The sequence below is a fragment of the Panulirus ornatus genome, chromosome 9 (assembly GCF_036320965.1).
Source record: "Panulirus ornatus isolate Po-2019 chromosome 9, ASM3632096v1, whole genome shotgun sequence".
In the NCBI taxonomy this organism is placed as follows: domain Eukaryota; kingdom Metazoa; phylum Arthropoda; class Malacostraca; order Decapoda; family Palinuridae; genus Panulirus; species Panulirus ornatus.
The window spans coordinates 51,424,743-51,452,481 of NC_092232.1; the positions used below are offsets into that span (position 1 = coordinate 51,424,743).

General features: G+C 47.3%; 1 protein-coding gene across 2 annotated transcripts in view; it reads left to right on the forward strand.

The window, feature by feature from the left end:
• Positions 1 to 27,739, forward strand: part of LOC139750419 (uncharacterized) — a 263,814-nt gene that overhangs the window by 201,322 nt on the left and 34,753 nt on the right. For both annotated transcript variants that reach the window (XM_071665196.1, XM_071665197.1), the window contains exons 6-7: positions 22,969 to 23,087; positions 24,651 to 24,804. In XM_071665196.1, coding sequence (XP_071521297.1) covers positions 22,969 to 23,087; positions 24,651 to 24,804 — 273 coding nt within the window. The remainder of the gene's footprint in view (positions 1 to 22,968; positions 23,088 to 24,650; positions 24,805 to 27,739) is intronic.

Consider the following 27,739-nt stretch of genomic DNA (forward strand, 5'->3'; position numbering starts at 1 on the left):
AATGAGGGAGAGTGGTCATGGAATGAGGGAGAGTGGTCATGCAATGAGGGAGAGTGGTTATTCAGTGAGGGAGGGTGGTCATGCAGCCAGGGCGAGTGGTCATGCAGCGAGGGAGAGTGGTCATGCAGCGAGGGAGAGTGGTCATGCAACGAGGAGGAGTGGACATGCAACGAGGGAGAGTGGTCATGCAACGAGGGGGAGTGGGTCATGCAACGAGGGTGAGTGGTCATGCAACGAGGGTGAGAGGTTGTGGGGGACATCATACACATTCTAGTCATTCTCTGTAGGCCATGTTCTACGACCTGCCACACCCCACACTCCCCCTCAGCACCAGCCATACCTAACTCCCCCAGCACCAGCCCCACCCCTCTCCACAAGCACCAGTCACTTTCCACTCCAATCTTCGGCGGGGAAAGACATGTGTCAAATGTGTTCTAAAGCCGCCAGAGGTCAGTTGTCGTGACCTGAACTACTGCCCTCACCCCATCTAGATAATTGGACCTACCGTCTTCACGCGACTGTCAACTTCCGATGATTTTAGGAGCGAAAGAGAGCATAGAGTAGCTACCTTGACCAGCGAACAAGTGAGTCAGCCACTCTGAATGTCTGGAGACGCTCACCTCACCTGCTCCCCAGCCTGGCTTGTCCTCCTCCTCAACAGCCACACAGAGGGACCAGCTGGAAAAGAGAGCAGGAGACGGGCCTGCACAATCATCCCGGCCCTGTGTTAAACCAGCTACCAGGAGACTCCTCTCAACTCGCTGAACCTGTCCACCCGCCCCGACCAGCACCGGCAGCTCACACGGCGGTTTGGCAATAACCCGATGACTCACTCCCGTCACCGAGACCTCCTCCCCTTCCAACGCCCCATTCCCGCGGTGGGCCGCCACGCGTCGTCCCTCACCGTCGATCTCCGTGTACGAACCATTTTGCTCCTACAGACACGTATCGAACTACTCCTATACCTATGAATGTCATGAACAATCCATGAACCAATGCATAGCTAAGCAGGTGAACAGTTAAACAGACCCCCCCATAATCCCAGAAACGGCCACGCCTCACTCCCTCCAACACCAGCCACACCCATTTCCCCCAACCACAACCCAAGCCCCCAGCACCAGCCACACCCCCAGAACTTGGCCAACATGGCAATGCAGGGTGGGTGTGTGGGGGGGTGCATTAAAGGCCAGTATCACAGCACGTTATGAGGTCATGCGAGGCGCTGATTTGCATAAGGTTTTTTTTTTTTTCTTTCCTGACGAAGTTTGTCTCAGCAGACACGAAGGTGGGCGCCAGACCTGAGGGAGGGAGCTGACGACACCCCCGCTGGGGCTTGCATGATACACGCTGAAGGCAAACGTATGATTTAGAACAATAAGAGGAACGGCTTACTATATGAAAATGTCTGTGGGAAAGAAATATATGATACCAGGCATCGCAAAATCCAGACTCCAAGACTGAATTCGTTATTCACTTTTATTCATTTATTCATATTTCGTGACATACCCATGTCCATTAGCCTTCGAGACTCGCGAGAATTGTTGAATACGTGTATCATCCTAGTTCATGCACTCTTGTACATTTGTTGAACTTGAGGTTAATGATGAATAAGACCTTAGGGCCTGGTCGTTTGAGACGCCCTGTGATATATACCTATGGTGAAGATGTGGAAGAAGCGATAATGATGATACGTGTCGAGAAGGAGGCGCAGGTGAAGAGGAGGAGGAGGCAAGAGACACACTGCACTAAGGCGGAGCTGCAGAAGGCGTCCCCGAGGAGTGTCTGACCCGGTAGAAGGTCCCGCACTCCACTGATGTATGGTCCAGTACAGAGGGAGAGTTCGAGTGTTAAGGAAGGAGGAGAGGACCATGTAGCATCGAGAGAGAGAGAGAGAGAGAGAGAGAGAGAGAGAGAGAGAGAGAGAGAGAGAGAGAGAGTAATAAAGAGCAGCATCGAGAGATGGCGCGAAGGAACACAGCCGAGAGAAGACAGCAAGGAAATTGGCCGAGATGAAATTCGTGCCTAAGGCGAATGGCGGAAGGCGGTAGCAACAGCCCTCAGAGAGAGAGAGAGAGGAGAGAGAGAGAGAGAGAGAGAGAGAGAGAGAGAGAGAGAGAGAGAGAGAGAGAGAGAGAGAGAGAGAGAGAGAGAGAGAGCCTCCGGCAGAGACGAGGAACAGGGAACGTCCTCTGTGTAAGTGTCGGAAGGCCAGAGAGGGAGGAGGAACACAAGGAATGGAACAGATAAACAGGGGATGTGTGGAGGAGGAACCAAGCGATGTGCCTAGGAGGCATGTATGAGATAATTTCGCGTTGCAGAAGTGAACATAAACAAAATCACCAGAAATATATATAAAAAAAAACACACGAATCAAACAGAAATATAACTCAAAAGAAAGATCGGATACAGATGGAAAAGAAAACGAAAGAGATGAAAAAAAGAAGAAGAAAATGGGCATCAGGAACTGGAGAAAGAGGCAAGAGCGAGGGAGGCGATAACGAGCGTGTGAAACGTACGAGAATCGAGCCAGAAAAGCGAATGGATTAGGAGATTCCTGGAGAAAACGGGCGTCGGTGCCAAGAGGATTTGTAATAGATATCCCACCCCCTACCCCCTCCCCCCCTTCCCTCCGCTCAACCTCCCCCTCCCTCCTCCTCCTCCCTCCCCCGCTCACTCCCTCCTCCCTCCCCTCCCACCCCAAACGGAATTTAATGTTCCCAGTCAACATTAAACTTAGAGAAAACGTGGAGTGAGCATTTTCTCGACTCTACACTCTCGGGAGGGAGGGAGGGAGGGTGGAGGGAGGGGAAGGAGGGAGGGAGGGAGGGAAGGAGGGCGCCTGACTAGAGGGAGATCTTCTATATTATCCGGGTGTGTGGGAGGGAGGGCGAAGGATAACGCTGGGAAGAAATCTGATGTTGATCAATAATGGCTTGTAAACAATACTTCGATCGCCTTCGTTATAGTGAATATCATTATAGTGAATATCAATATAGTGAATACCATTATAGTGAATACCATTATAGTGAATACCATTAAGGTGGCTACCATTACACTGGGCTACCATTATGATGGATACCAGTGAGGTACCTGTCGGTTAGGTACATAGACGAAAGCAGGACTCACTATACGCACAGGTGGGAGCGGACTTGTGACGTTCCGCGTACAGCGTACCACATCCAACCTAGGTGCGAGTACACCTAGCGTTGCCCCTTGCGCTCTACGCATTCGACGCTGGCGTTTTTAATCACCGTACATGGACTGAGCTGGCGATTAATCACCGTACGTACGCCTCGCAGCCGTTTTTAATCACTGTACGTACGCCTCTGTGTCGTTATCAGTCGCCGTACGCACGCCTCGCTGGCGTTATCAATCACTTCATATACGCCTCTGTGTCGTTATTAATCGCCGTACGCACGCCTTGCCGGCGTTATTGATCACGGTACGCACGCCTCGCTGGCGTTTCAATCACCGTACGTAGGCCTCGCTGGCGTTATCAATCACTGTACGTACGCCTCTATGTTTATTAATCACCGCACGCACGCCTCGCTGGCGTTTAATCACCATACGCACGCCTCGCTGGCGTTATTGATCACCATACGCACGCCTCGCTGGCATTTAATCACCATACGCACGCCTCACCGGCGTTATTGATCACCGTACGCACGCCTCACCGGCGTTATTGATCACCGTACGCACGCCTCACCGGCGTTATTGATCACCGTACGCACGCCTCACCGGCGTTATTGATCACCGTACGCACGCCTCACCGGCGTTATTGATCACCGTACGCACGCCTCACCGGCGTTATTGATCACCGTACGTAGGCTGGGAGAGGTAATCCGGGCGTAGATTATCCCCCATGATCTGCATGTTTATCGTCCTCTCGTTTTTCACCGTGAGCGGTGACGCATCCGTGTTTATTACGCCAGAGAGAGAATAATCTACATCATTCACAGTTTACATGGTAATATGGAGATAAGTGTAGATGTTTTGGCCCTTCGCATCTCTCATATATATATATATATATATATATATATATATATATATATATATATATATATATATATATATATATATATATGTGTGTATGTATGTGTGTATCTGTGTGTGTGTGTGTACTGTGTGTGTGTGTGTGTGTGTGTGTGTGTGTGTTGGAAAGGATCACAATGTTGAACGTGATCAAGTATATTCCTATGAGTCCACGGTGAAAATGAAACACGATAAGTTCCCAAGTGCACTTTCGTGTTATAATCACATCATCATTAGAGGCGACACAAGAGAGAAATATAACAGTCAGTTGATATACAACGAAGATACGTAGCTAGGACGCCATTTGGGACACAAATTGTTGCCAGACGCCTAGATACTTTATCCTGTCGTAGTCTCATTATCATAGAGGTCTACACATATCAGGTCGAAGTGAATATCAAAACCACCCTCAGCCTCCGAGCGTGGAGAAGAACGAACCCACCCACCCGCTCCACATCAGGTTCCATCTCGACCTCCACTACACAAACTTCACCTAACTAGGCAGGTGGATTTTTCTGGCTCCTTTCAGCGTCGGGGGAACCACGTCACGTTCTCGGGTTCCCAGAGCAGCTTCCCAAACCTCTGTCATTAACCTTCTCCTCCCCCTTTTGTCTTATTTCGCCTCGTCTCTCTCTCTCTCTCTCTCTCTCTCTCTCTCTCTCTCTCTCTCTCTCTCTCTCTCTCTGTTCCTACACATTATCCGTGCTTGAATTTGTCTCCCTGTTATCAAATCAGTCCAAATACAATTGGATCTGCACATTTCTTTTCTCTGTCAAATCTCTTCCGTCTTCCCAGTTCGTCTCAGTCTTTTCAGTATCACGTCTTCATTTCCCCTGAGGCGTTGTGTTTCATATATCAACTTTCTCAGCCTTGGGACGGCGTGACCGAAACGTCTCTGTGGTCAGTAATGAGTCAGAAGTAGTGACATCCGTTGCTCCCTCATGGAGACAACCAAATGCCGTCATGAGACTGAGTCTACATCTACAGGAAAAAGGAAAATCAGTTCGAGGCAATGGTATTGTTCCATGGTGCCGTAGTGGCAAAGGGGAAAGCCATGATGTAATGCACAGATTCACCTACAGGATACCAGTTAAGAGTTCGGTGTTCTGGCCTCCTCCATTAACACAGAGAGAGAGACGTGGATGTAGATATCTGAACGTAAGCGTATTAGGCTGGGTCCATGTGTGCGTGTGTATGTGTGTGTGTGTGCGTGTGTATGTGTGTGTGTGTGTGTGTGTGTGTGTGTGTGTGTGTGTGTGTGTGTGTGTGTGTGTGCCTCGGGTTCTGGTACTCGCTTCCCTTCCACTCTGTTGCATCCCCTTTACTCCTCCCTCCAACGTCACATAAACATCCTCCAGCAACAACTACTTCCACCATTTCTGGCCACTCGTGGGCAGGAGGAGTAGGAGGAGGCCTCATCTATTCGTCTTTTCTTCCCCCAAGGGAAAAAAAAGACCAAAGCCCCCTTCAGTACACTTGGTTATTTCAGTCCCTTTTACGAGGAAGGATTTCCCTCTCTCTCTCTCTCTCTCTCTCTCTCTCTCTCTCTCTCTCTCTCTCTCTCTCTCTCTCTCTCTCTCTCTCACCCTGATGCTGTACTCGGGGACCTGCCTATTCTCCTCCATCCCCCCACTAAAACTGGCTCCTGTGTACTACCTCGTTCGCTCCTTTTATCATACGATCATTTCGTGGAACCCCTTCGTCCCCCAGGCCATAACATCCTCTTACACCTCTATTTCTCCACTTAGCAAATTAGATTTCCCCTTCTCCACCTCCCCTACTTGCTCCGTCATTCACTCCCACTCCACCGTCCGCCCTTCCTCTTGTCTTTCCTCACGTCCTACTATCCTGTGGTCCTCCCCAGCCCGACCCTATCAACACCCGACCCCTCACCCTGGGATCCGACACCTTCGTCAGTTCTATCTTTTTTTCCCACCCAAGACTCGAAAGTCTTCGCCCACATCTCCCGCTGTGTTAAGGCGTCCTTTCACACCTCAGCACAAGTCGTGAAGCCACGCTACATCACAGTATGCGACATACCGCCATATGGCGTGTTTCCTGGGGGCGCCGCCCCCCACTACATCCAAGCCTACGGGAGAGTCTGCCGTAATAGACGTGGGTGGGTGGTGTCGCCGCACTCACTCCCTCTCTCTCTCTGCCCCCGACCTCCAGCAAGATTACCTTCATTAGAGGACGGGACGGTCCAGAAGAAACAAAGTCTTTGGGAACAAAACGTGGTCGTTTTTACAACTACTCCTCCTCCTCCGGCAACGACGTGGCGTCTGTCGTCCTCCCCTCCCATCTCGCTCTCGCTGTGGACCAAACTTCATGCAGTTGCTGCTGCTGTTGTGGGGGCTTTCATGCACCAGCTGCTGCAGCTGCTGTTGTTGTTGTTAAGGTGGGCTTTCATGCACCAGCTGCTGCTGCTTCTGCTGCTGTTGAGGGGGCCTTCATGCACCAGCTGCCGCTGCTGCTGTTGTCATGATTTTTCGTCGCTGCTGTTCCTCATGTGTCGATGTCTTTCAGTGGCTCCTCATGTGTCGATGTCTTTCAGTGGCTCCTCATGTGTCGATGTCTTTCAGTGGCTCCTCATGTGTCGATGTCTTTCAGTGGTTCCTCATGTGTCGATGTCTTTCAGTGTCTCCTCCTGTATCGATGTCTTTCAGTGGCTCCTCCTGTATCGATGTCTTTCAGTGTCTCCTCCTGTATCGATGTCTTTCAGTGGCTCCTCATGTGTCGATGTCTTTCACTGGCTCCTCATGTGTCGATGTCTTTCAGTGGCTCCTCATGTGTCGATGTCTTTCAGTGGTTCCTCATGTGTCGATGTCTTTCAGTGGCTCCTCCTGTGTCGATGTCTTTCAGTGGTTCCTCATGTGTCGATGTCTTTCAGTGGTTCCTCATGTGTCGATGTCTTTCAGTGGCTCCTCATGTGTCGATGTCTTGTAGTTGATGTTACTTCATCGACGTCTTGTGGCAGCTGCTGCTGTTGGAACGTCTCCATACAGCTGCTGTGTTTCCCGCTGTAGCAGTTCCTTGAGGTTCCTCCTGTGTGTTTGCTGTGGCAGCTCATTCTATTTGTTCCTGCTCGAGTGCCGTCGTTCCATGGTCTTGTGTCCATAAAGCCCCAGTGAACCGTATCTCGATGGCACTGCCGTCAATACTCAGTGTTCGATGTTTCCAGCATTTGTTCTAGTTATACCACACCTTCTGAATACCTCGTCTCCCCTGACAGAGTCCTCCTGATTCTCCAGCTGTCACAGTCAGCAGCTGCATTCAGCTGTTCGCGTGACAGGTTCTTCCTGCTTCTGTTGTCGTTGCTTCTGCTCTGGTCATTTCCCGCATCTTCAGTCCGCCGTGACATTTCCATTCTACAGTTGCTGGCGTGTCTCATCCCCCCCAATGTCTTCCTCTTCCCTGACGGCCTTGATGCAAGTCTTCGACGCAGGTTGACTCTCTCTCTCTCTCTCTCTCTCTCTCTCTCTCTCTCTCTCTCTCTCTCTCTCTCTCTCTCTCTCTCTCTCTCTCTCTCTCTCTCTCTCTCTCTCTCTCGTCACACGTATGTCACTCCCAGTAAACCTATTGGTCAGATGCACGAGAAAACCCCCAACAGGATCTAATGAGAGACACTTATAGCCACGGCAATTTTCTATTCTCCACTGAATATCAAGAAGCAAGACAGCAGCTCTGGTTCTCTTCATCATTCGAATAATCTTAGGGACGAGTGTCGCTTCGTGGGAAGAAGAGAAGACAACAGGGACAAGAGGTGACCTCAAAAGAGGCCACTCAAATCTTACCTTTTCCTTAAACGACCCCTTCACACAGTCCGAAGCTTACCACCTCCCCAGCACCCAGTTCCTCCTGTAGAAATTGCTCTTGGTCGTTAGTCGCCAGCAACAGGAGGAAATGATTGGAAGAAATGGACATTAATTACCTCAATTTAACCTAATTTGGGGGCAATTTGCTCCTTTCTCTCATCACGATGTCTTGGCTGCCGTCAATAGACGCAGTCATCGTTGACAACAATAAGGGGATGATGACCCACGTCTTGTCTATATTCCTCCTTGATGGAGGAAGATCCGGCTCCATCTTGCTCAAGGCTTCGATCCCTCACCGCATCTTTGTAGCTGACATGTGCTATGGGGAGTCTGGCTCCTAAGCACCTCCTTTATGCTTTCAATCACCCATATAGTAGCTACGTGAACACACCCTACTGAATTTGGATAGATAGTCTTCTATATTTCTATCTTTATAGCTGTCTATATCTAATCTGTCTATATCTAATCAATCTAATCTAGCTGTCTAATCTAGCTGTCTATATCTAATCTGTCTATATCTATCTGTCAGTGGCCTCGTTCATCATACCTGGGTCTGGCCTGGGGTATGTGGCTTTGCCCCTTCTGCGTTAATGGGGTCCCGAGTCGAACCCCAGCGGCTTCGTCAACACAATGGACCACCACCACATCTTCCATTAAGAGAATGGACCACTGCCACACCTTCCATTAAGACAATGGACCACTACCACACCCTTCCACCAAGACAATGGACCACTACCACACCTTCCATGAAGACACCTTCCATGAAGACGATGGACCACCACCACACCTTCCATCAAGACAATGGACCACTACCACACCTTCCATCAAGACAATGGACCACTACCACACCCTTCCATCAAGACAATGGACCACTACCACACCCTTCCATCAAGACAATGGACCACTACCACACCCTTCCATCAAGACAATGGACCACTACCACACCCTTCAATAAGACAATACTCATTACTTCATCTAAACCTCTAATGATCTCCTCACGCGATAAGAAATGTCATTCTTTATGGAGATAAATGGGATGTCTTCTCATTCTTCTGTGATTAAGATACTTGGGCCAGAGCTGCGGGGGTAGGATGAAGGCAGGCGACTCAGCTGGCCATGGGGCCCAAGGGACGGAGGAGGAGGAGGAGAAGTCCCGAGTGATCTGGTTTGTATAAGCGAAGGTTGTGAGGGGAGAGGAGAACACGCTGGCACCATAAACGTGTGTGTGTGTAGAGAAAGAGACAGAGAAGGAGGGAGGGAGGGAAGCAGCCAGATGACTATGAGGGAGTCGGGTGTTAAGATACACTATATAGCCCAGGAGGAGGAGGAGCAGAAGGAAGGAGAAGGAAGAAGACATGAACTGGTTCAACAATTGTCAGAACGAAGATGGGTTAATGTGGACTTAAAAAGAGAGTGAGGATCAGGAACGGAGGGTGAGGTAGTGGAATAATGATGATGATGAGAGGGTGGCTCATGGGAAAGGTGAAGGAGAGAGAGAGAGAGAGAGAGAGAGAGAGAGAGAGAGAGAGAGAGAGAGAGAGAGAGAGAAGAGGGAGCAGAAACGCAACGCAGATCCCCAACGAACAGGAAGTCCATGCCGATCTAGATACGATGTGTGCGGACACACACACACACACACACAAATACGTATATTCCTCCCACTCCAAATGCGTCCATCCTTCCCCTGCTACTGGAGGCAGTGCAGCCCTAGAACCGCAGGAGGGAGCTCCTGGAAAAAGGGATCCCGTGATAACTTCAGAGAATCCCCTCAAGAGACGGGGTTTCCTGGACGGTAGGTGGAGGATGGCGTAACATCATTTGCCCTGGGAGGGAGGGGCAGTCGGGTGGTATGTGAGTACACCGGCGCCTCGACCATGACAGCCTCCTACTTGGCGAGAACCTGAGGGAAGGAGAGTAATCCTGGAGGCTTCAAGGAAGGGAACGAGAATACGCCAGTCTGGAACCAGTGCATCTCCTCGTTCCAGTTGGCTCAGAGACACTAGGATCCTGTGAGATGAAGTGGACCCTTGGCTTCCTCAACAGCCTCAGAGCCGGGTTGATACGAGCAGCTATACAGATTAGAGAGCAGCCCAGTTTTCTGTTTCAGCGCCTCTACATTGCTATCCAGCGAAGGAACGCAAGGTGCAACCAACAACTCACGTCCTTCCTGAAGGGGGGTTTGCGAACCTCGGTGGTCTGTGGTTCATAATTTAAGCTGTAACATCTTACATTTGTCTTCCATTTCCCTTGAAGACTATCCGCTGACATATACTTCGTCCCTTGAATCAAAGAAAATGAAATTCAGTAAGAGAAAGAGGTGGTGGCGAATGGAAACATGTCAAGCAGGTATCGAAAAAATATTTCTTTTTCAATGGTTAATAAATATTTTCTATATACATATACCCTTGCCTGAGCCAGACACCCATTTATCGACCAACCCCTAAGGGTGGATGAACATCTGGGTTGACTGTGGACTGACTGCCGTGACCAGGATTCGAACATATGTAGGCTCGACCCTAAGTAAGCATGATTCTTACGTTACTATACACGAGGTTTCTTATGTTCACTATCTATCCTTCGTTATTTCACCTGTCTACTCGCTCTTAACTTTCATTTCTTTATCTCTCGCTTTCAACAATGCATTTATTCTTTTGTTGTTACCAAATTCTCAAGCCGCCCCAAAGCTTCGATAAATGAGAATATTTGTTGATATTCATATGTATAGGAAGATTCATTCGAGATATGTATCATACCCTACACCACACACACACACACACACACACACACAACACACACATCACACAAACCCTCAGCTTTCAACCCTACCTCAGCCTCTTGCTCTCCTCTCTCCCTCCTTCCATCTTCCTCGCAAACTTCGGCAATAGAAAATTTTCGCGTCGGAAGTTGGTCTATAAAAGAGAAGATTACTGGTGGGTTTATGTACACCTTCCGTGGCTTGTGTTACGAGAGAGGCGGCCGGGCGTGACGGAGAGTGGGTAACGTTTGAAACGACAGGTGACGGGGCGTGTGTGTGTGTGTGTGTGAGGTCTACGACCTCAGTCTTGTGTGACGGGTCGTGGCTATCCATTTAAAGAGACGGGTGAAGACGGGCAAGATAGAATGACCAGCGGTCCTCTGTCTTGTGTGACGAGTGACAGGAGGGATGGGAAGGAAGGAGGGAGGGAGGGGGTGTCTTCTGTTGTTTTAAGAGTGGGGGGAAGGGAGAGATGAAGGGGGAGTAGAAAATGGGTGGATTAATAAATAGGTTTTCCCCCTGTCTTCTGCTGTTTAAGTAGGGGAGGGGGGGGGGAAGAGAGAGAGAGGGGGATGGAGTTTGGGTGGTTAGAAAGTGGGTTGGCTTTATGAACAGGTTTCTCCCCCCTCCTCTCTCTCTCTCTCTCTCTCTCTCTCTCTCTCTCTCTCTCTCTCTCTCTCTCTCTCTCTCTCTCTCTCTCTCTCTCCCTGACCTTTCCCCCCTCCTCAAGCTTGTGTTGAGGGAGGGGGAAAGGGGGGAAAACGGACATCCAGGCACCATCTTTTATGTAAAGCCCCCCCCCTGGAATATGTTAGGGTTTTATGGGTAACCGGCCCTGAGTTGTGTTGCGAAGAGCGAGTGTGTCTGGCCGTTAGGTTAAGGAAGGCGAGCGTGTGTTGTATATAAATAAATGAAGAGATACATAAAGGTTTATTGGATGGAGGTGGCCATTAGACCGAAAATACAGCGTGTGTGTGTGTGTGTGTGTGTGTGTGTGTGTGTGTAGGAGTGTTCTTGCCTGTTGTGTGTAAAAAAGGCGAAGGAGTGTAGTGGAAGGGAGGACTGTCGACACAAGCCATCCCTCTAGTTGTTAAGATGGACAGTGGGTACAATATGATCTCACAACCCACGTCTGTTGTTGAAGACCAAAAGGGGTTGTGAGGGTGTGAGGGTGTGAGGGTGTGAGGGTGTGAGGGGGTAACCTCCTCACAACGTCGAATGGCAGATCTGTTACTAAGAACATGGGGCGTCATGACATCCCATTGCTATATTTTTTTTTTCAAACTATTCGCCATTTCCTGCGTTAGCAAGGTAGCGTTAAGAACAGAGGACTGGGCCTCTGAGGGAATATCCTCACCTGGCCCCCTTCTCTGTTCCTTCTTTTGGAAAATTAAAAAAAAAAAATATATATATATATATATATATATATATATATATATATATATATATATATATATATATATATATATATATATATATATATATATTCCTTACAATGAGTGTGACTACTATTCCCATATAGATTATATACCTATGCGATTGTATTTGATAATCGTCCTTAGATACATTTTCTTCATATTGGCAGCACACAAAAATGACACTTACATCCATAGAAAAACCTCCCTTTCTCGATGTTCACAACAGCTTGTGTTAAGAACAATTTGTTCATCATGAAGTTATTCGATCTGAAATGTTATGCACAGTTTTCCTGCACGTAGAGGGACGAGGTTAGGAAAGTAGCAGCCACAGAAGGAGCCACACGCCCAACCACGACACCCGTGGTCCTAGCCTTGGTGTGCTGCTAGGTCTCCTATCCCCCACTACACCTGTGGTCCTAGCCTTGGTGTACTGCTAGGTCTCCTAACCCCCACTACACCTGTGGTCCTAGCCTTGGTGTACTGCTAGGTCTCCTAACCCCCACTACACCTGTGGTCCTAGCCTTGGTGTGCTGCTAGGTCTCCTAACCCCCACTACACCTGTGGTCCTAGCCTTGGTGTACTGCTAGGTCTCCTAACCCCCACTACACCTGTGGTCCTAGCCTTGGTGTACTGCTAGGTCTCCTAACCCCCACTACACCTGTGGTCCTAGCCTTGGTGTGCTGCTAGGTCTCCTAACCCCCACTACACCTGTGGTCCTAGCCTTGGTGTACTGCTAGGTCTCCTAACCCCCACTACACCCGTGGTCCTAGCCTTGGTGTACTGCTAGGTCTCCTAACCCCCACTACACCCGTGGTCCTAGCCTTGGTGTACTGCTAGGTCTCCTAACCCCCACTACACCCGTGGTCCTAGCCTTGGTGTACTGCTAGGTCTCCTAACCCCGACGACACCTATGGTCCTAGCCTCTCTATAGCCTCCTAGCCCGGCCTCCTGGCCAGGCGTCCCACAGCCATACCTACCCACAAAAGAACGTCGTGGGAAATTAGCTTTCGAGGTTCGAACCCCAGCTGCTGGGAGAGCTATGATTACACCAGGGTAGTGTGACGCCATACACGATCAATGGCTGAGGGTGACGGGACAGCCCCATCAGACGAAACCGAGAATTTCGTGCGAGAATTCGTGAGACTACAATGGGTCGAGGAGGAGATCAGTTCTGTGTGTTGCCGATCCCGTTCGTGTCTCACGTTCGTGTCTCCAGATCCCGTTCGTGTCTCATGTTCGTGATCCTGTTCGTGTCTCACGTTCGTGTCTCCAGATCTTGTTCGTGTCTCACGTTCGTGTCTCATGTTCGTGTCAACAGATCTCGTTCGTGTCTCACGTTCGTGTCTCCAGATGCCATTCGTGTCTCACGTTCGTGTCTCCCGATCACATTCGTGTCTCATGTTCGTGTCTCACGTTCGTGTCTCCAGATCTTGTTCGTGTCTCACGTTCGTGTCTCTTGTTCGTGTCAACAGATCTCGTTCGTGTCTCACGTTCGTGTCTCCAGATCCCGTTCGTGTCTCACGTTCGTGTCTCCCAATCACATTCGTGTCTCACGTTCGTGTCTCCAGATCCCGTTCGTGTCTCACGTTCGTGTCTCCCGATCACATTCGTGCCTCATGTTCGTGTCTCACGTTCGTGTCTCCAGATCACGTTCGTGTCTCCAGAACTCGTCCGTGTCTCACGTTCGTGTCTCCAGATCCCGTTCGTGTCTCCAGAACTCGTTCGTGTCTCACGTTCGTGTCTCCAGATCCCGTTCGTGTCTCACGTTCGTGTCTCAGTGTATGCAAAGGAGGAGGGAAGGTACAAGATGCAAATTATATGGTAACATGAGGGGCGTGGGTGAGGGAGGGAGGGTGCTGACTCTCCCAGCACTCTCCCCCAAGCCACACCCAGGGAAACCTAGTATGTGGGAGAGTGAGGGAAGGGGGCTGCCTCTCCCAGAACCCAGGGAACCCCAGTATGTGGGAGAGTGAGGGAGGGGGGCTGCCTCTCTCAGAACTCTCCCCCAAGCCACACCCAGGGAACCACAGTATGTGGGAGAGTGAGGGAGAGGGAGCTGCTGCCTCTCCCAGCACTCTCCCCCAAGCCACACCCAGGGAACCACAGTATGTGGGAGAGTGAGGGAGGGGGGCTGCCTCTCCCAGAACCCAGGGAACCACAGTATGTGGGAGAGTGAGGGAGAGGGAGCTGCTGACTCTCCCAGAACTCTCCCCCAAGCCACACCCAGGGAAACCCCAGTATGTGGGAGAGTGAGGGAGGGGCCTGCTGCCTCTCCCAGCACTCTCCTCTCAGCCACAGAGGCATACTCACAGAGAGAGGAGCCTCCTCAAAACTCTCTCACAGACATCAACAACAGACTTCCTTTCACACACACACACACACACACACACACAAAGAACACTCTCTCAAACACATCACAAAGACACGTCTACAACCTGTGTCACATCTTGTACCATCTTCGTCATCCTGTCTATCGTACAAGATATTTTTTTTCCATTACGTTCTATCTATCATCCTTTCTATTGAACCCATCTATCGCTATTGTCCTGTGTCATGAGACTCTGTCTATACTCATCATCTGGCAAGACTTTCTGTATCTACCATCCTTTCTATCAAGATTAAATCTATCATCCTTTCTATCAGGAATATATCTATCATCCTTTCTATCAAGACTATATCTATCATCCTTTCTATCAAGATTATATCTATCATCCTTTCTATCAAGACTATATCTATCATCCTATCTATCAAGATTCTTCCCTGTATTCGCCATCTGTTCTCTACTATGTTGTAATCTATCTTCCTCGTTTTCTATGTGCTTTCTTTCTTCTGTTTTCTCCGTTAATTTTTTCTCTCTCTTTTCTCTCTGTTAACTGTTCCCTTGATTTATCTCTCTCCTGTTCCCTCCGTTAACTTATCACTCTACTGTTCCCTCCGTTAACTTATCACTCTACTGTTCCCTCCGTTAACTTCTCACTCTCCTGTTCCCTCCTTTAACTTGCCTCTATTCTCTTCCATCCGTTAACCCCCGACCCTTTCTCTCCCGTTTCCTGTTAGCCTCCGCAATTCCTGTTATCCAGACTTGCCAAACTTTTCACCCCCAAAGGCTTCTGCCCTTCGCTTTCTGACGTTTCTCTCTCTCTCTCTCTCCCTCTCTCTCTCTCTCTCTCTCTCTCTCTCTCTCTCTCTCTCTCTCTCTCTCTCTCTCTCTCTCTCTCTCTCTCTCTATCTATCTATCTATCTATCTATCTATCTATATATATATATATATATATATATATATATATATATATATATATATATATTCCTATGAGTCCACAGAGAAATGAAACGCGGCACGTTCCCAAGTGCACTTTCGTGTATTAATCACATCTTGTTTCATTTCCCCATGGACTCGTAGGAATATACTTGATCACGCGCTCAATTGTGATCCCTTCCAGTATATATATATATATATATATATATATATATATATATATATATATATATATATATATATATAAATATATATACCTTTCTGACGGAGTCATATCACTTTCCCTTCATATAGTATGAGTGTGTGTGTTCTCTCGCTCGGGCTCTCCAATTGGCTCCGTCATTCTCCAGCCTTGCATCCTTCCCTCACTCACCCACATGCTGGGCCATCGCTCCACGCCCTTCCTCCCTTCAAGCCACTCCTCTCCAACCACCACCACCCACCAGTTCCGTTCCCACTCCCACCTTCTTCACCCACTTTCACCCCCCTTACTAACCCCACGTACTGTGTACCGTCCATCAGTCCACCTGCACCCACCTATCTCAACTATCCGTGTCCTTCCGAGCTTTGTCTATCTCTAACAATCCCTCTGTCCTCAGCCCAGAACTATTCCTCTAGCTCCTCCCTCACACATTCCAGCCTTGACCCACCAGTTCCACTCTCCAGTCGAGAATATCCTCCACCGAACCAGAAACTCATTAACTTACCATCAACCAGATGTCCATTAACTTACCATCAACCAGATGTCCATTAACTTACCATCAACCAGATGCCTATTAACTTGCCATTAACCAGAACCCCATTAGCTTACCATCAACCAAGCATTCAATACCTAAACATCAAACATACACCATTATCAAACCGACAACCAGACACCCATTACCCAACCATCGACCAGATACCCATTACCAAACCATCAACCAGACACCCATTACCAAACCATCAACCAAATACCCATTACTAAACTAACAATGACTCTCACACCCTCACAGATAATATCTGTCACGCTGGTTCAGTCTTTGGACATTTCTTTTCTCATCATCTGACATAACACACTACACTTGCTGGTCCTCTCGGAAGGGCTAATGCAGAGGATAAATCTAGCGAGACACCAACTTGAACAAATTGGATTAGGTCTACTGACCTGAGAAGTCTTGATTCTTAGTGGATTTTACGTGATTACTATGTGTGTCTTACCGGGGAGAGAGAGAGAGAGAGAGAGAGAGAGAGAGAGAGAGAGAGAGAGAGAGAGAGAGAGAGAGAGAGAGAGAGAGGTTTACACTCGTGTTGCCCCAGTCTCTTCTTATCCTTGTATTTATGTACCATGTCTTTGCTACACACACACACACACACACACACACACACACACACACACACACACACACACACACCGCCTTCAGCCAGGTACCCATTTATCGACCAGCCCCAAGGGAGGGGATGAAAATGTGGGGTGGGGAATGGGCCGACTGCCACGCCCAGAATTCGAACCCATCTGTTTCTCTTTATGTGTGTGTGTGTGTGTGTGACTACCTATTGCAAATACGTGTTTGTACAGTACTGGAAGGGACACCTACTTTCGTTGGATCCAATTCTCTTGAACTATTCATTCATCCACCACTCTTACACTACATAAATACTTCTTTATATATTTTCTAACAAGTTTATTTCCTTAACGTTATTTCCACTCGTTGTTCTACTTTTCCATCTTCTGAAGAACTATCGTTCATTGTTCATATCATCAGATTGGTCTAAAAATCCTAAGGGTTGTGATCAAGGCACGCCTTACTCTTCTTTCTTGTGTGGCGGGACAAATTCATGACCTCAAACCTTTTACCGTAACTCGACGTTCTTCATTCTCGTGCCGCCTTTGTTGCTCTCCGCTGGGACTCTTCTGTTAGATTTTTTACGTCGCGTCGAAGTGTGGTGACCAAACATGTACAAAAAACGATAACCATATTCTAGTTTTGGCCAAATGTATGATGTGAACAGTCTGTTGTTATGTGTCTGTCCTTGAATATGGTTCTCATATTTTGCGAGCGAACAGTTTCTCTCCTTAATAGTCTGTTGTTATGTGTCTGTCCTTGAATGTGGTTCTCATATTTTGCGAGCAGACAGTTTCTCTCCTTTGCGAAGCTTCTCAGACGAGGCTCTGGCAACATATTAGGGACGTTTCCCAAGTCCCTTTTCACATATAGTGTCCTGCAGTTTATTCCCTGGTGGATGATATTCATATGGAGAGGTCTTCTGTGTCTCTGTGTCTCATCTTCATTATTCTGTATTCACTCTTATTGATTTCATCAACCACCAAAGACTTTAGAATCTTTCCTCGAGGTTTCCTTCTCTGTAAGTTGACGCAAGCCTCGTCACTCTTCGCTTCCTTTCATGAACGCTGGCGTCGTCGTCTGCAAACACTCACAGTTGGAGACCAGTTCTTCCAGTAGTGGTATTTACATCGATCAAGAACAGCAGTGGTCCCAGGTCAATGGGTCTTGCGGAACGCCGCTAATGACTTCCCCCCCAGAAGCCACCCATTTTGAGAAGACTCCGCTGACATGCGTTCTTCAGCGGTATCCACTGAGGTAACATTCCATCCACTGGACGACTCTTATTCCCTTTGATGTTCTGCTTTTTTTGGGACCGACCTCGTCTGGAGATCAGAGCCAGATGCTATTCGAGCAGTCCAGATACGAACAATCCATCCAGCCCTTTTTTCTCTCTCTCTTGTCTGCCTCCTTGACTTTCTGGTTGTCTCTCGCTCCTGCGCTTACCCAGAGTGTGGAAATACCCAGCTCGACCTTGACCCCCTAAAAAGGTCTTTTCTAACTCACTAACGAGTCACCATCATGACCTTCCAGTTCTGCAATATCTGCAATACCTGGAAACTGTATATATCAGCCGAGTAACAGCTGCCTGAATTCAATAAACCGTCATTTGTAAATTTGTTTATTTACACAGCCAGAGACCAGAAGGATATAACTGACACACACACACACACACACACGCACACACACACACACACACACACACACACACACACGCACACACACATTAGGTCGTGGCCCCTCACGACTCAGGCCGGTTAGGAAACGCGACCACATCACCGCTGTCGACCAGTCTGCAGCCTCCTAAGTGGCGTCTGGTCGTAGTTTTATGGCGCCGTCCCATTTAAGAGGAGTCGTATGTCGTTGCTCCCCCCCAACCGTGAGGTTGTCACCTCGCTCTCCTTTCCACTTCCTCTAAACTTAGCCCTTACCGTAAATCATTGCTCCCTCTTCCTTTTTCGCCTGCTGTCGTCATATCTCTATGCCCGAGCCATTCCCTTCTTCAAGGAAAGGCTTTTCAAGATGGGGACAATCATTTATTTTAGTATCTCTTTTGGGGACAATCATTTTTCCTTATTCTAAGTATCTCTTTTTCCTTTTTCTTTCTTTGTAAGTCCAGTGGGTAGGCAAGACCAGTTCGTATATCTCACATTCTAAAGTAGAGATCCTTGACATTCGCTTCGAATATTGTCTGAATGGTACAGGTACATTAATACAATTCTTGGACTAGATTTTCTTGGACGATAATTATAAAGAAATTAATGACAAGTGAGTAAATTTGCCGCCAATGTAAATACATGGACGTGCATGGGATGGCTAGATGATACAAGACCTCATGGTCTATGACGAGGTTATCTACTGGAGGACAGTACATGGGAAAGTCTGATAACAGAAGACCCGATGGTCTATGACGAGGTTATCTACTGGAGGACAGTACATGAGAAAGTCTGATAACAGAAGACCTCATGGTCTATGACGAGACTATCTACTGTAGGTCAGTACATGAGAAAGTCTAATATCAGAAGACCTCATGGTCTATGACGAAGCTGTCTACTGGAGGACAGTCATAGCATCTTATATAGATGACTGGGTCTAGATTCTTCAGTGCTGTGGTGCCAGCTGGATATGGCAAATTGCCTAGGAGTTCTAGGGGCACAGTGCTCTTGTGCTGGAATCCATTTTGGTAACGAAATACATAAGAAAGGGAAAATAAAAGGCTTTTTGGGGCCATATGGTATCCTCTGGGGGGAAAAATACCCTGGTGAAAGAGGTGAGTAAAGAGGAAAGTTTTAAAGACAACAAAATGATAGTTGAATACTTCACAGATGATTTAGAGGATAAACAAGACACAGGGCAAGACGCCTAGCTTGAAGCCGGGGATTCAAAAGTTCACACACACACACACACACACACACACACACACACACACACACACACAAACAAACAAACAAACAAACAGCCTTCCTGAGAGTAACATAGAGGGATGTGTAAAAAGATCTTTTTAGACTTCTGTGAGAGAGTGAGCTCCATGTTTTAGATAAGAAGAAAACGTTGAAAGGATTATGTTTATCTGGACCGCCTGAAAGCTTGTGACACTATCCTTTAAAAGGATGGTAATAAAGAAACCGGAGTCTAAGGCAGGGATAAATGGGAAGACTCCTGCGATAGAAAGACAGGTTATCTTAGTGGAGGAGAAGAAAGGACGCAAGTCACAGGAGCCTCGAAATGGCTTGGGGTTACCAATAAAGTGTCACAAGATTCGGTTCTGGAACCATTATTCTTCTTGATCTATGTGAATGACTTGCCAAAAGGATTGGACCTACTGCCTGAATATGCTTGCAGGACGATGCTAAGGTTACGGAGGAAGTGGAAAAGGAAGAGGATTACATCAACTTACAAGGGACCAAGACAAACTTCAAAGTACAAGGGGTCCAAGACAAACTTCAAAGTACAAGGGGACCAATACAAACTTCAAAGTTGGTCAGATTCATGAGTGTTGAAATTCAGAATTGCATTGAAATGCATGGCTAAGGTTAATATCAAAGCAAACTATTCACATCGTATGTTAGGTCAAAAACGAAAATATTTTTCTGAAGTTTGGACACAGGACTTATGGAGGCACAGAGGACTAACAGAGGAACTCCAAAGCAGAGCAAAAAAGATGCTTCCAGAATTGAGAGAGCTGTGTTACAGGGAGAGGTTAGAGTCCATTAATTTGTTTACCTTGGAGGAAAGACGTTTAAGGGGCGACCTGATCCAAACTTTCAAGAATTCAACCCAGTTTGATCAAATTAACAATGAACTGTTTCCTGTAAGAGACATAGATAAAACAACCAGGAGACATAACCCCGAAATTACGCAAGAAAGTTGTTGGAAGAGAAGTATTTTTACGGTATAATAGTGGTGGGCGAGTGGAAGACACTGGGTAATGACACTGGGAATACAGACAACGTACAGTTTAAAAGTTGTATGAGATGGGAGAAAGTTCATGAGATGGAGGAGAGAGGGTGCCTCAAGAGTGCTTTTAACTCGCTCCCCGCTCAGGTCAGATAGGTAATAACATACATAAATGCATACATGAATTCCATACGATCGATCCAGATGGTGCAAGGGATGGTGGCAAGGCTGGTCTTGTAAGGAGATGGTGAATCTCTTATTTGAGGGATCAACTGCTGTCAGAAAAGGGATTTGAATACTTTATACACAAGACATGTATGTATGTGTGTGTGTGTGTGTGTGTGTGTGTGTGTGTGTGTGTGTGTGTGTGTGTGTGTGTGTGTGTGTGTGTGCGCGCGCGCGTGTCAACGTGGAATGTGCAGAAGAGAGTTTTCTTTTGCGCCATCTTATCTCAAAAGTCAACTTCCACTTGGCAGATATGATGACACTGTACACGAGCCGGGCCATGTCCTGAAGGAGAGTGTCTTTGAAAAGAAACAGACGCGACCCAAAAAAAAATATATCGTATGAGGTCCATGGAAGGGAAATTATGAGCCCTGAACACATACTTTAAGGCGGTAGAGTAGGAGGCTATATTTCAGAACCTGAGTTAAAAAAAGCAAAGTGACAATAGATTTTGTGAATTCTACAAACGAGTGAGTGTTGAGGAAGGGTGTGTGCACCAGCAGAAGGGGAACGGAGGAGAGAGGGAAGGAAACGGTGGGAAGAATGGGAAGAAGGATGGCTTAACAAGAGGTGTATGGAGGCATAGGAACACAGACACGAACGAAGGAAGGCATAAGGGAGATGGGAAAGGGGAGGATCAGCATGCATTCGAACGATACAATAGGACATGACCTATACCACACAGATGACAAGAAAGCCACAAAGACGTTGGATTAGAAACGGCGCTTTGAAGTCTGCCACAACAGAGATTCGCCTCTCTCCAGCAGTCTCTCAAAGAGACTTTTTTCACAGCAGCTAGTACCCTTGTCTCTCTCCCCTAGAATTCTCTGGAAGGCATTAGTCTTCGCTACCAGAGCTTCGTCTTTCCCCCAGAAAATCTAAAAGAGCCATTAATCCTATCTACCCGAATCTCGCCCCTCCTCATCAGTCTCCCAGACGCATTAGTCTCAGCTTCCCAGAGCCTCGTCTCTCCCTAATGGTCTCCCAGAGACATTAGTCTCAGCTACCAGAACCACGTCTCTCCACACCAGTCTCTCAGGCGCCCCCTGATTGCTCACTCTCAGTGTCTCGTCATACACGTTCAAGCATTAGACTTGTCACCCTAACTCAAGGAGATGCTGCCTCCCTCGACACCTTGAGTCGGATATATGACAGCGTGAGACAGTCGACAGTCAGGAGCTGTGCTGAAATGTTTTTGTTTCTTCTGGTTTATATCCAGTGTCATCCATTCACAGATCATAATTTGCATTCATCACGTTATCCAGCACAGATTTTCAAGTATGCGATACCATGAAATTTTTTATTCTTCTGTCGTAGCAAAAGAGTTGGGTTTTATCCATCGTCTAGTAATATTATAAGAATATATGACGTAATTTGCCGTAGTTAATGTAATACAACGCGGGATTGATTGATTTATATATTACTATAGATGAGAATCAATTAAAAATAATTCAAAAAAGCTCCTTATGTATTTATTACACACACATATCAAACTATATAATCCCTATAAGTATGACCGTAACAATAGAATCCTCTCTAGTCAACAAGTAGAGAATGTATTTATAGCATTAAACCACAAATCCGGATTCGTCTTCCTCGAACGAAAACAACGTGAACCCGGGTTGGAAAGCGGTACACCGACTGCACCATCATTTCCCACGAGAGCTGAGCCTGGGAATTACACTCTGTGTGCAAAGAACTTCAGTTGGTAAGGCTTGATTCCTCGTGGGTTTCGAGATTGTTCTGTACGTTCTAAGGGGTCGCTTCTCTGGAGCAGTGACCAGAAAATGTATATCAGGAAGTAAATGGGAGGCAATGTGAATAAAAGCAAGGACATTGGGTTTTTAGCGGTGAAGAGTGATGGGTTATTTGGAATGTGACTTTGAACCTACAGTACTCAGAGAAATTGGAGCATTTTAGATACCTAGGAGTGGATATGACAGCAAGTGGGAGTTGGATTGGGTCATAAGGTGGGTAAGGGGGCGAATGTAACCTGGGTGCATTGAGAAATGTGTGGAAAGAGAGACAGTAATCTGTGAGGGGCAGAAATGGTTATATCTGATGGTATAGTTCGTCCCTTCGGTGTTCTATGTACGCGAGACGTGAGCCTTAGATAAACATGTAGATAAAAGAGTGGATGTCTGAGGATGATGTGTGGTGTGAGGGGTAAGGGGGTGATCAGATAACGTAGCCACTGTGTGTGTTACCAAGCACCCTCACTAACTCTAAGGTGGTCGTTCATCAACAGGTCGGTCGTCTTGGTCGTCGACCGAGTGTTTCAAGCTGCAGGTGACTGTGCGTTCAGCCGAGTGTGGCGAGGGTTCACTCTGCTCTGGCAAGGGCGTCTGCTACACCCAGGCTGACATGGTGAGTTATCACTGATACGAACGTCCATCTGACCCGCCTCACCCCACACCCTCAGGTCAGGCCATCCAAGGCAACAACTAGATGACGAACAACTACAAGTGTTGTATGTGTTTATGGTTATGATTTTTAAGAGGTTGTGTTCTATAAGTTTCCCAATATAGATTCACTTGTGAGTTTTATACATATCCCTGTGAGCGACGCCTTTATGAAACACCATTACCCACCTCAGTAACACTGTATGTCACCCACTACGGTTGTGACTTCCAAATCATCTTCACACACAGACACACACACACACACACACACACACACACACACACACACACACACACACACACACACACAACATTTTCACCGTCCTAGACATTTTTTTTTTTTGCAGTCGATTCTCTTTGCATAATGTGCCCAAGGCTTAGAATGAATATAGTGTTAAGTGGAAATCCAGAACGCAGTAGTGTGATTTAGACTGTAATAATGTGATTTAGAATGCAATTGTGTGACAGCCACGGTTTTTGTACGTCTTTATTTAACGCTTATGGAGCCTGCATTCTCCTGCAGTGAGCAGTGATGATTTAGAACTACTGGAATGTTGAAAATGCACAAATGCTAGTGCATACAATGATGAATAGTTGAGTGTATAATGATGTGTTAGTTTTAGTATAATGTGTGTTAGTATGTGCACAAGTGCAAAGGTGAAGATCATATATATTATCTGCAAATGACATTGGACGCTTGCATAGGCTTGAAGCAGGTTTGGTGTCGAACTGCAACTTAGGGAGGAGGGATGTCAGGCGGAAAGAGGTGATGGTGGCGTGGATAGTCCAGGGGATTATTCTAAACTATCAGATGATGTCCAGGTAGATGGCTACAGTGTGTTGAATGGCTTGTGAGAGGTGGTGTATGAGGGACAAATGATGCTTCGGTCTTTCTTTTGCTCCCATTTTTTTGTGTGTGTGGCTGACCCTGCAGTGTGGTGAGGAGGAGAGAAGACCAAGGAGGAAGAGGAAGAGGAGGAGGAGGAGGTGGCGGTGGCATAGGCGAGTTCAGTAAGAATGGAAATTCTTTGAGAAGTTCTTGATTTTTGGTGGTCAGGGTCCAAGCGTCTTGTGACCGAGAGGAATGCAAGGACGATAGCAGGACGATTCGAGGACGAGGACGAGGAGGACGTGTTCACTCCAGCTTCGTCGGTCATTCTGAAGAAGTGTATGTGTGAGAGTGTGTGTGTGTGTGTCTTTCTGTCTATCTGTCTGTCTGTCTTTCTGTCTGTATCTGTGTGTTTCTGTGTGTCTTGTGTCCATGTACATATAAAGCAGATAAACACTCTCTCTCTCTCACAAACACACACACACACACACACACACACACACGCCATGCATTCTTCCTTAGAGAGAGAGAGAGAGAGAGAGAGAGAGAGAGAGAGAGAGAGAGAGAGAGAGAGAGAGAGGACCACATTTTTTTTTTACCCATCGGTTGTAGAAGATAACCCCATAACTACCTCCTACATTCTTTACCCATCGGTTGTAGAGGCTAACTACGTAACTACCTCGTAACTACCTCCCACAGGAACACTTCAAGTGCCAGTGTTGCCAAGGTTACATGGGCACCCACTGTGAGGAGATGAACGCCTGCACTGCCAACCCTTGCCTCAACTCGGGCCTCTGTGTCGACATACAGGAGGGCCACGACGGCGACACCTTCCAGTGCCTCTGTCTTTACGGTGAGTCCAGCCCCAGAGCTGTGCTTTGGACGTGTCCCTCTGCCCTCTTTACGGTGAGTCCAGCCTCAGAGCTGTGCTTTGGACGTGTCCCTCTACCCTCTTTATGGTGAGTCCAGCCCCAGAGCTGTGCTTTGGACGTGTCCATCCGCCCTACGTGCTCCATAGCCGTTGCTATGGGCCGCTGAGGGAGCAGCCATACGATGGAACAGCCCATATGCAGTCGATTTTTCTTTCTATCTAGGTGTTGACCAAAATATTTCGTACTATGTCCCCCTTCTGGTATGGTAAGTGTGAGGAGGAGATAAGATGTGGGGGGGATTTCTCAAACGACGTCTTGGTATTATCAAAGATCAGAGGTCTTGCCACATGAGGAAGGGGGGAAAGCAACAGGTCGTTGCTCACTGGTGAGGAACCTGATCTCATTACGTTCCTGTTGCTGTAGAGAATCGTCTCCCTACAGGGAAGGTGATTAAGGTTTTGTAGCGCACGTCTGTTAACGTCTGGTATCACTCGTGGATTACGAATCGTATCAGGATTTATAGATAAGGAAGTGTATCATCCGCTTTTCAGGCATCAAGTGATTGGAAAAGGGAATGAAGAAGTCACTGAACTTCTAGGGCAACAGGTCCAAGGTAACAGAAACTCATTCTCTTCTATCCTTGCCTATCAACAGTGGTTGATAAAAGGTCTTTGACAGAAGTTGAAAGCTATGGACAAAGACATGATGTTCTTCCTCTCTCTCTCTCTCTCTCTCTCTCTCTCTCTCTCTCTCTCTCTCTCTCTCTCTCTCTCTCTCTCTCTCTCTCTCTCTCTCGAGTCAAATGCTACCACAAGGAGACAAAAGAATGATACCTCAGTAACCAGATGAGACGGTATGGTCCAACGGTACAGTGACTTACTGTGGCGAAACTCCCATAAGATGTCCTCACGACTACCACACCAAGAGCAGTATTGGCCACAGCTAACCTCAAATATTCGTCGTATGCTCGGGAGTCAAAACCCAGAGAGAGAGAGAGAGAGAGAGAGAGAGAGAGAGAGAGAGAGAGAGAGAGAGAGAGAGCACCCTCATCAACACCAAATTTTCTCTCTAGTATTAAGGATAATTCACCTTGTGAAGGAACGTATTCCACATACCAACCTAGACTCCAGAGCGAAGCTTTGGCCCTCCGTCCTTCGTCCATAGAGAGGCCACTAGGAGTGAGGAGACTAATTATAATACTCAAATACGCTTGGGTCCTTCCCTCAGCGGACTGTCCGATCATCACATTAGCTGAGTCTGAGCGCCGTCGTCTGCGTCAGCGTCAGGGGCGGCGACGAGGAGGAGGAGGAGGAGGAGGAGGAGGAGGCATCATCTCTCTCTCCCTCACATCCCACTCGACCTCATCCTTCGACATAGATCTCATACTCTTAAAAGGAACTTTCATTAAGGAATGGCTCCTCTCCCTCCCTCCTCCTCCTCCTCCTCCAACGGCTCCTCCTTCTGTGACACTCAGGGTAGTGAGGATAGCGCCCTGTGAGGGAAGGGTTAGACGTGTTGGCAAAACCCACCAGCGAACATCATATCAGATCACTCCGAAGCTTGTTACAGGCAAAGAATAGGTCTTATTTCCCTGGAGTAGCGATCCACCCAACTTGCCAGCTTATCCCAGACATCAACCAGAGGGACAAAGGTGTTGGATGCAAGAGAGTGTTATTCCCCATAGAGACTCGCGGTGCCATTGCATCGTAACCTTTATGTCACCTGGTGACAAGGGTCTCGTTAATCAGGGTGTAGGAATGGTGTCGTTTGACGATTATAAACCCACAACATCCAGTTTCCAGTACACTGTGAGTATCTCGATCGTTGATCACAAGATTATTCATTATAAAATGATCAATTTTTTACCTTTCCTCCTCCCCACTCAACCACCATTCCCTGATCATCCAATGACCCTTTCCCCCCCCATTCAATGGCCAGTACATGATCACCTTTTTCCCCTAAAAGCAATCATCGCTACACAGCGTCTGTGTCGAGGTGACAGACATGCGTGTGTGTGTGTGTGTGTGTGTGTGTGTGTGTGTGTGTGTGTTGTGTGTGTGTGTGTGTGTTGTGTGTGCTAACTGACGAACGATGCCAACTTCTTTGTATCTATGACCTATGATGTGAGAGTAGGTCACCTTTATCTCATTTACAGTATTCATTATTGAGTTAGCTCTGTGTGTGTGTGTGTGTGTGTGTGTGTGTGTGTGTGTGTGTGTGTGTGTGGGAGGGCGTTCGATCCCCCGCCACCGATGCTCGACTGTCATAGATAAAGATGGATAATAATATGCCTCCTTCTGATACGCTGAAGGTCAATCTCTAAGTCATAATGATGGGTCAGGTGCGAAGGCTTCCCTCGACAGACTTAGCAAAATAAGTTAGAGTTTTCTAAAGCTTTATACATCAACGGAGAATAGTACACCTTCTCTCAAAGATGATTACAGAAACGAAGGTAAATTGATCCCATTAAAACTGACCAGTTGCTGATATTGCTATGAGCGTCCAATATAGTTCTAATACGAGGCCAAACGTGAGAACGCTACATTCGCCAAGAAATATGAAAACATCAACAAATAATATTGCAAGTGTTGTCACAATTGAATTAGGAAAAAAGAAACTAGATAATCTTAGACATTAAACTTCCCAAAAGCTAAAAGACTTAGAGATATCTTGAGAATGATAAGGAATATAGACATCAAATTCATTGGTAAATATTACAACATTTACCTCAGGGAATTTTGGGGAACAAAATACTTTTGGTTCTGAAACTGAACCCCAAGAAACAGCACAAAAAGAAAATAATCCCCCCTCTTCATGTATTTTGAGAAACTGCTGTATCGTTGGCCCATACTACCACCACACCCCACACGACAATGTTACAATATCAGACTCAATCTATGACTCATCCTTCCCCAT